The sequence below is a fragment of the Otolemur garnettii genome, unplaced genomic scaffold (assembly GCF_000181295.1).
Source record: "Otolemur garnettii isolate 467f Iridium unplaced genomic scaffold, OtoGar3 scaffold00017, whole genome shotgun sequence".
Taxonomy (NCBI): domain Eukaryota; kingdom Metazoa; phylum Chordata; class Mammalia; order Primates; family Galagidae; genus Otolemur; species Otolemur garnettii.
The window spans coordinates 14,117,900-14,126,896 of NW_003852412.1; the positions used below are offsets into that span (position 1 = coordinate 14,117,900).

The 8,997-nt window shown below is 40.6% G+C and overlaps 1 protein-coding gene across 1 annotated transcript in view; it reads left to right on the forward strand.

The window, feature by feature from the left end:
• The window catches only part of THBS4 (thrombospondin 4), a 53,682-nt gene that overhangs the window by 4,052 nt on the left and 40,633 nt on the right, over positions 1–8,997 (forward strand). Inside the window, exon 2 of the mRNA XM_003785947.2 lies at positions 652–855. Within this exon, the coding sequence (XP_003785995.1) occupies positions 652–855 (204 nt within the window). The remainder of the gene's footprint in view (positions 1–651; positions 856–8,997) is intronic.

An 8,997-nucleotide genomic window follows, 5' to 3' on the forward strand; every position in this document is an offset into this window, starting at 1 on the left:
GTCTCAAAAAAAAAAAAAAAAAAGAAAAAAAGAAATAGAAACTACATTATTTTGTTTTGTTTTGTTTCCACATTGGGATTTTTTTTTAACAGAGAAATATTGGAGAATTGTAAAGGCACAGAGGGAACACTCCAGTTTCACAAATCATTTTGCTGGTGGCACCCCTACCACATCTGTGATTTCTGCTGTGTTCCCTGTCATTTGTCACTGACCAGGAAAATACAATTGGCTCTGATCCTGGAGGTTCATAAGGGACCCAATGACAGAAATTTACTGCTTGGGGACATGAGAAAAACAATGGCTTAGATGCCTCACCAGTCTCCCTTGTACTTTACGCCGTTAGGGCTTTTCCTAGGGGGCATTTTCAGAGCCACTTGTTCAGCCAAATCCAATTTTGTGTTTGCAAATCGAGTCTTCTCTTGAGGGCTATACCCAGTGATGAATACGGTGCTATATTTCTTCTAGTTCAAATGTCCAGCCACTATTAAAGTGACAGGGAAGAACTGGGGAGTTTGGCAATGTGAGAAAAAGGATTACAAGATTAGCTACATTACTTTATAGCTTATCATCAAATCTCCCCCCCCCAAAAAAACACGTTTTTCCCAAAGTTGGATGTTTCACTGACTTCCTCGCTTTCCCACTTCTCCCCAGTGTTTGACCTTCTCCCATCCTCCGGTCAGAGGCTGAACCCAGGGGTTCTGCAGCCATTCCTAACAGACCCCACCCTGAGTGATCTCTATGTGATCTCTACCTTCAAGCTGCAGACCAAAAGCTCAGCTACTATCTTCGGCCTTTACTCTTCAACTGACAACAGCAAATATTTTGAATTCACTGTAATGGGACGCTTAAACAAAGGTAAGAAAGTCTGTGGAAGTCATTTTCTTAAAAGTCCTCTTCTTCTATTCCAGAATGTGGGGGTCTACATTCCTTAAAATGGTTCCCTTGTATAATCTCATTCTCACTCAGTGTTCATTTCAGTTTTTAGTACCAAATTCTTTCTACTTCATAATTACCTACATAGGGAGGTGGAGAGGGGGAGGGAAGAGGCAATATTGGGAGAATAAATAAAGAATTGCTTGTGGCCAAGATGCCTTTTGACACAGTCCCATTCTCACATTATTCTGAATCCAGTTCTGGAAGAGACATGGCCCAGGACAATTAGGCCATTGTCTTAGCTCAGGCTGTTATAACAAAATAGACATTTATTTCTCACAGTTCTGGAGGCTGGTAAGTCGCAAATCAAGGTGCCAGTTGTCTTAGTCCATTTTGTGCTGCTTTCACAGAATACCTGAGACTGGATAATTTATAAATAAAAAGGGTTGTTTAGCTAAGTTCTGCAGGCAGAGGCAGAGAATTTCAAGGACATGGCCCTGGCTTCTGGTGAGGACGTTTGTGCGGAACCAAAACATGACAGAGGGCAAGTGGACACATGAGAAGCAGGGAAGACCTGTGGGTCACCCTGGCTTTCTAACAACCCCTCTCTCAGGCACTAATCTATTCCCTTGAGAGTTAGTCCAGTCCCCTGAGAGTAAGAACTCACTACTGAGAGAATATCACCAGGTGGCCATAAGAGATCTACCTGCACGGCCCTCCATCTAGGCCCCACCTCCCAACACCACCACACAGGAGCCATATTTCAACATGAGGTTTGGGGACAGACCAACCATGTCTGGACCATGGCACCAACATAGTTCCCAGTAAGGGTCTGCTCCCTGGCTACAGATGACCATCTTCTCATTCTGTCCTCACATGGTAGAGAGAGTGAGAGAACTCACTTGTGCCTCTTCTTATAAAGACACTATTACCAGAAGCCCCACCCTCAAGACCTAATCTAAACCGAATTATGTCCCAAAGGCCCAGCTCCAAATACCATCGCTTTGGAGATTAGAACTTTGAGTGGGGAGGATACAAACATTAGCCCAAAACAGCCCCCACCACCACCATTCTTATGTTCTCTTGGAAGCCTGTGGCTTAGCAGACCTCACATCTAGCTCAGCAAGCACCTTCCTGGCCTTGAACACCTAAGAGAATATACTGAAACCAGTAGAACAGAATGAACAGCTCTCTTTTCTACCTGTTTTGTGCCAGTTTACCCAGACCTGTTTGATCCCTTGGTCGTCATCTGTTTTGCTGTCACAGTGAGTTACTAGCACTAAGTAATGACTCCCAAAGAAAATGGTCACTATTTTTCATTGCTTTCCCCTCCACCCATGCTGTGGGGACAAAAACCTGTTCCTGTTTACTGAGGAATGTGACAGATGCGTGTTTGTGCTGCCTCATGCATTTAATAAAATAGGACTGGTCCTTCTGGCTGGATTTTATATTTATTTCAGTTTGCTTTTCAAAGTAGACACTTCCTAATGCTTCACTCTCTCTTAAATTCTACTTGTGATTGAACACTTAAATCTATAGTTATTATGGGCTGAAAGAAATGCCTATTTCTGAGCTTTCATAGGACTATAGAGTTAAAAAGAAAAAGAATGGAACTTTAACCCTTTCTTTTATGTCAAATTCCAACACCCTCCTTCCCTCCTCCCACCCTGCTCCCTAGTCGGCTTTCTCTGTCTGTGCCTCTTGGCCTCTCAGGAGCTGTGGGGAGGTTTCAGATTATGCAGCAAGTCTAGGGACATGGACAGAAGATGGTTCAACCATTCCTGCCCCCCTGCATCCCATCTTCAGCCCTGACGAGAGGTGATTTTGCCCCTGTCTCTGCCTTGAATCAAACAGCCCCATTTTACCTAACATCTATTGAAGGAACTGCTTACCTTCCAACAGCCCAGCTCCTCTGTTTATGATCTGTAAAAATCACCATTCGTCTGTAGAGGAGCAGCTTCTCACTAAACTGTCTATTTTAGGGGCATTAGAAAGGTCTTTCTTTTTACTCATCCAGCTTAATGGCTACAGGTCCTATATAGAGTGAAAATCTCTGCTCCTAGCTTTTCCCCCTCACTGCATCTCACGCTCTATTTCTAAATGGGCCAGTATGTGTGACCCCATTGTGGGGAGTCTGTGTTGCTGGGAAACACAAGGAAGCAGCTTCCCCTGAACTGATTATTCTGGTTTGCTCTATATGGGCAGAATAACACTAGATATGTGGGCAGGTAGGTGAAAGGTAAGGGGGTTGTTAGTATATTTCCTCTGAAGAATCATCAGTAATGTGAGTCAGCTGTGAATACCAGCTGATCAAAATTTTTAGGGGAGAAGATGAAAGAGTTGAGATGAAGGGCTGAAAAATAACACCTCCCTGCCCTTCATCCTATAAGGTAAAATACTGGGGAAAGGGAGGAATTTCTGGGCATGGTGGCTCACACCTGCAATCCTAACAACTAGGGAGGCTGAGGCAGGAGGTTCAGTTGAGGCCAGGAGTTTGAGGCCAGCCTGGGCTACATAGCAAGACTCCATCTTTAAAAAAAAAAAAAAAACAAGAAAATTAGCTGGGTACGGTGGCATATATGTGCTTTATATTCCCCATACATGGAAGGCTGAGGCAGGAGGATCACTTGAGCCCAGGAGTTTGAGGCTACAGTGAGCTATGATCAATTATGCCACTATACTCCAGGCTTGGTGACAGAGTAAGATTCCCCTTCCCTGAATAATAAAGAGAGAGAGGGAGAAAGAGAAGAGAATATTAAGGGGGGAGAGTCATAGAAGAATCCAGAACTGAAAATTTTCATAAAACAAAGTGGAATTTATACTATTGTTAGAGCTTAGATAGTTGAAGAATGTAATGCAGAGTTGTTTCACTGAACAATAGGAAAAGTACAAAGATTTACCATCAATGGTGAAATGTGAAACTTCTAGGAAGGAGCAGAAGCCCATTTTGACCTAACCAATAAAGAGAAGTTATTGGGTCAAACATGGTGGTTTATGCCTAAAGTCCTAGTGCTCTGGGAGGCCAAAGCAGGAGAATTTCTAGAGGCCAAGAATTCGAGACCAGTCTGAGCTACACAGTGAGAGATCATCTTTACAAAAAATAAAAAAAAAAAAAATAGCTGGGCATGGTGTCATACACCTGTAGTCCTATGACACCATGCCCAGCTACTCAGGTTGCTGAGCAGAACTGCCTGCGCCCAGGAGTTTGAGGTTGCAGTAAGCTTTGATGACACCACTGCACTCTGGGTGACAGAGCAAGACTCTATCTCCAAACAAAGAAAGTCATTGGGTCCATCAGATCCAAGGAAAAAATGTGGCATGTGATGTGACTCCCACTGAGGTAGTCAGTGGTAGCCATCCTGGCCTGACTTAATTTATGGCTTGGGGAGAAGTTTCCTGGATGGTAAGCTGCAAACATCATTGACCATGGGTCAGCTGCTCTCTCCTGTTCAGTTGCATAGGAAACAGTGAAACAGTCAGATGGAGTCTAAATGTATTTTATCTCCACCTGAGTAGGAACTAAAATACATCCTTCTCTCCATAAAAGTCCATGATTTGGGAGAGGAAGGAAGGTAACTGCACAAGAGTATCAAGGAGCAGGATTTGGTTGTCTGGGTTCCCGACGAGCCCTTAACACACTAAAGTATTGTTAATGAAAACTGTAAAGAGTAAGTTTGCCACTGAGCTCTGCTTCTAGTGTCACCCTCTCCAAGTCACCTTACACAAGGCCACTTCACTACCCTTCACAAAACACAGTTTGGATCAAGTTACACTTAACCTCAGAGACTAATAGTGGCTCCATTCCAAAGTGAATAAGGTGCACATGTCTTAGCTGGACATTCGGGGCTTCCACCGCGTGACCCCAACCACCTTTCCAGTTTCTCCCTAGTTCTAGCCTCCATGCACCTTGTGCTTCCGCTGGGGGTTGGGGGGAAGGGCAGCGCCATACCCCACTGGCACTCATGCTGCTTCCTCCCCCATCCTTTTGCTTCTGCCCTCTCCTGTCTCTGGTTCGTGTCCTGCACCATCTGAAGACGCCAAGATCCTACACGTTCAAGACCCATCCGGGACTCCTTTTGATGTTTTTCCTTTCATGGCCTTGTACCTCTTAAAGAAGGCACTACTTTTAGTTTACCTTGCACTTGAATGACTTCTAGGTCTTCTCCCCAAAAGGTTGTGAGCTGTCTCCAGACAGGAACTGGACAGCCTTTATCTATGTACCTACTCCAGATCCCTTCACAGCATGCCTTGTGCACAAAAGGGGCTCATGAACAGGTTGAAAAGGATAAATGGAGGCTCACAAGAGTAGATTTGTTCATTAAAGAAGACATAAAACATTGTGAAAATTCTGGAATTTCACACTATATGACACATGGTAGGTGTTCAAAAACAGATTTTTTTTAAAATAAATGTTGAAGACTTTTTAGATGAGGATATAAGAGAACATAGGTAGTATTTCTGGTAGAAATAACCTGTCAGATTATTAGTATTATAGGTGGGGTAGTCTTGATAGAAATAAGCATTCTACAGAAACCACTTGGCCAGATAGAAGATATGATTGGTGGTCTTCTGCAATATGGCAGAGAGACAACTTTCCAGTTAATATCCTGAGTTACAGTCACAGCTAAAAATGTTAGCAATGGCACCACCATGAATACATCTCTGAATCTCTCTTAGCCACAGTTTTTTTTCTTTTTCTTTTTTTTTTTTTATTTTTTTGTCTATGTAATAGTTATAAAAGCTACCTCACAGGTTGAATGCAATAACTGAGTTATATAAGGTATAATAATTTTCCATATACTATGAGGTTCGGTTAAAATTTCAGATTCTTAACTAGCATAAGAAAGATAAAGATATGTCTACTATTTAGGCAACTATCTTTCAAAGATGATGGTTTGGTAAACTCTTGGCTAATCTTGATGATGGTTTTATGTTTCAGAAAAAAATAACTGTTTCTTTAATATTAACTTGATTGTCACAGAAGAATACCTTGATGTTATGGAAATGAACCCCAAGAATTTGCTGTAATGACCAGAAGGAGTCAGGCAGACTTCTTTTAGCTTAAGAATGGAAGATGTCAAATAGTTCAGGGTAGTGGTTCTGAAGCATGCAAGTTAAACAGAAATATAACTCGAGAGATGAAGGACTTAAAAACTAAAACTGTGGATGCAGTAATGAGGGGGGAAAGGAGGGGTGTCAAACCTTACTGTTTATGGAGCCTTTATGATGTATTGAGGGCTGTTAAAAGATCAATGCTCATTTTCCCTTTTAATTTTCACAAATAAACCTATGAGATGCCCTTGAATGAGCTTAATTTTAAGGTGGTCATATGCAGAAGATGGAGAGAATTTTAAAACTTGACACAAAACAATAATAATTAGGATAGAAAAGCTGAAACCTAATTGAGTCAAGATTAGTGATTTACACATAAGAATGAAAAGATGTTCTTAGTTGTGTTCAGAGTAAGAAAGGAATAAACCCACTGCCTGGAGCAGGTAATGCCAGATGAACAGAGATGATTGAGATAAGTCATAAATACACAACCCTCTCCTTTCTATTTTACTCACCAAGGGCAACTACAGGAGGAGATAGCTGAAAACAGCCCTTCTCTGTAGTGAGTTTAATTATCCAGCTCCACGTGAATTATGTATTGAGACAGAAGAAAGTGTTAGTGGAACCACTGCTGGTGACATTTAGAAATCACAGAACAGAAAAGTCTGAAAAGACTGGGGACAGGCAAATGTTTCCATTTTTATAAAGAAGGGAAAAGTGGATTGTGAAAACCATAGGCTAGTGAAATTTAGGACAGACCTCTAGAGGGCTATGTGATTATTCGTGTATTTTAGGATTGCCTGGAAAAGAAATTTGGGATTTTGTGAAGACAGAAAGGGTTTACTAAGAATAAATCATGCCAAACTTTTTTTAAGTGAAGTTTCCTAAGCTAATGGATCAAAAAGATGCTATGTACATAATGTATCTTGACTTCGGAAAAGAATTTTATGAAGTCACTCATGTTTCTATTTCAAAATATTAAGAATGTACGAATAATGTTTTTCCGACATGGATGGCTTTCATAATGCTTAAGTCATGTCTGTTAGTGCCCATCACCCCAGTAGTCGTTGTACATTTTAGGGAGGTTTTTAACTCCTCTCTTTACTCCTTTCTTGATTTCCAAAGACTTTTACTTCACTCTGTGTTTGTATGTACCCATCAATCAGTTCCAGATTTTTAAAGTGTTTGTTTTTACATTCTTGAGATATTTCACTTATGATAACGGTCTCGTTTCCATCCAAATTGGTGCAAAAGGCATTAATTCACTTCTTTTTTATGGCTGAGTAGTAGTCCATTGTATATAGCATATACTACATTTTATTAACATGTTGACTGCCTCGCTAGGTCATGATAGGTCAAAAGACCTGTGAGTTATATATGCTTCACGAGGTCCCAGGCTCAAACTAGCATAAGTTGAACACAACTCACATGGCAGTTACTGTGTTAATCCACTCGTGAATTGATGGACACTTAGTTTCACTCCACATCTTTGTGATTGTGAATTGTGCTGCAGTAAACATTCAAATGCAGGTGTCTTTTTGTTAAATGAATTATTTTCCTTTGGATATTTACCCAGTAAATGGTATGGATGGAATGGTAGGTCTATTTTTAGTTCTTTGAGGAATCTCCATATCATTTTCCATAGTAGCCAATCTGACAGGGATAAGCTGATATCTCATTGTGATTTTAGTTTGCATTTTTCTGATGATTATTGCTGTTGAGCATTTTTTCATATGTTTGTTGGCTATTTGTGTCTCTCCCTTTGAAAAGCTTCTGTTCATGTCTTTTGTCTACTTTTTAATGGAGTTACTTGTTTTTTCTTGGTGATTTCTTTGTAGATCCCAGATATTAGCCCTTTATCAGATGTATAGTTTGTGAATATTTTCTCCTCTTCCTTAGGTTGTCTGTTTCCTACATTGTCTTATTTTCCCATTGTTGGTTTAAAGTCATAATAGAATGATTTCTTTTTCTTTCCCATTGTTGGTTTATTTCTTTTGCTGTACAGAAGCTTTTTGATTTAATTCTTTTTTGTTGCTGCTATGATGGCCTTTGGTGTCTTAGTCATAATTCTTTGCCTGGAATGACATCTAGAAGAGTTTTTCCTACATTTCTAGAATTTTTATTGTTTCATGCCTTACATTTGAATCTTTTATCCATCTTGAATTTTTGTAAGTGGTGAGAGATGGGGTCCTGTTTCATTCATTTGCATGTGGCAATCCAGTTTTCCCAGCACCACGTATTGAATACGGCTTCTTTCCCCCAGTGTATGCTGCTGTCTGCTTTGTTGAAGACCAGTTGGTTGTAGGTTTTATATTTGGGTTCTCTGTTCTGTTCCGTTGGTTTATGTCTCTATTTTTGTGCCAGTACTATGCTATTTTGGTTATGATGGCCTTGAATAGTATAGTTTGAACTCTGAGCCTCCAGATTTGTTCATTCTGCTTAAGATTGCTTTAGATATTTGGGCTCGTTTTTCATTCCAAAGGAAGCATAGCATTATTATTTCTAGATGTGTGAAATATGACATTGGTATGATGGGGATCTCATTGAGTCTGAAAATAACTTGGGACAGTATGGACATTTTAATAATGTTGATTCTACCGACTCATGAACATGATATGTTTTTCCATTTGTTTGTGTCATCTGTAATTTCTGTTCTCAGCATTTTGTAGTTCTTTTGCAGAGATCTTTCACCTCTTGGTTAAGTATATTCCTGGGTGTTTTATTTCTTTTTGTAGCTATTGTGAATGCTATTGTTTCTCTGATTTGATTCTTATCTTGACTGTCATTGGTATAGAGGCATGCTACTGATTAGTGTACACTGATTTTTGTAACCTGAAACTTTGCTGATTTTATTGATCAATGCCAGAAGTCTTCTTGGTGAAGTCTTTGGGGTTTTCTAGATATAAGATCATATTATCGGCTCGGCGCCTATGGCTCAACCAGCTAAGGCACCAGCCACGTACACCTAAGGTGGCAGGTTTGAATCCCCAGCCCAGACCCGCCAAACAACAATGACAGCTGCAGCCAAAAAATAGCCAGGCGTTGTGGCGGGCACCTGTGGTCCCAGCTACT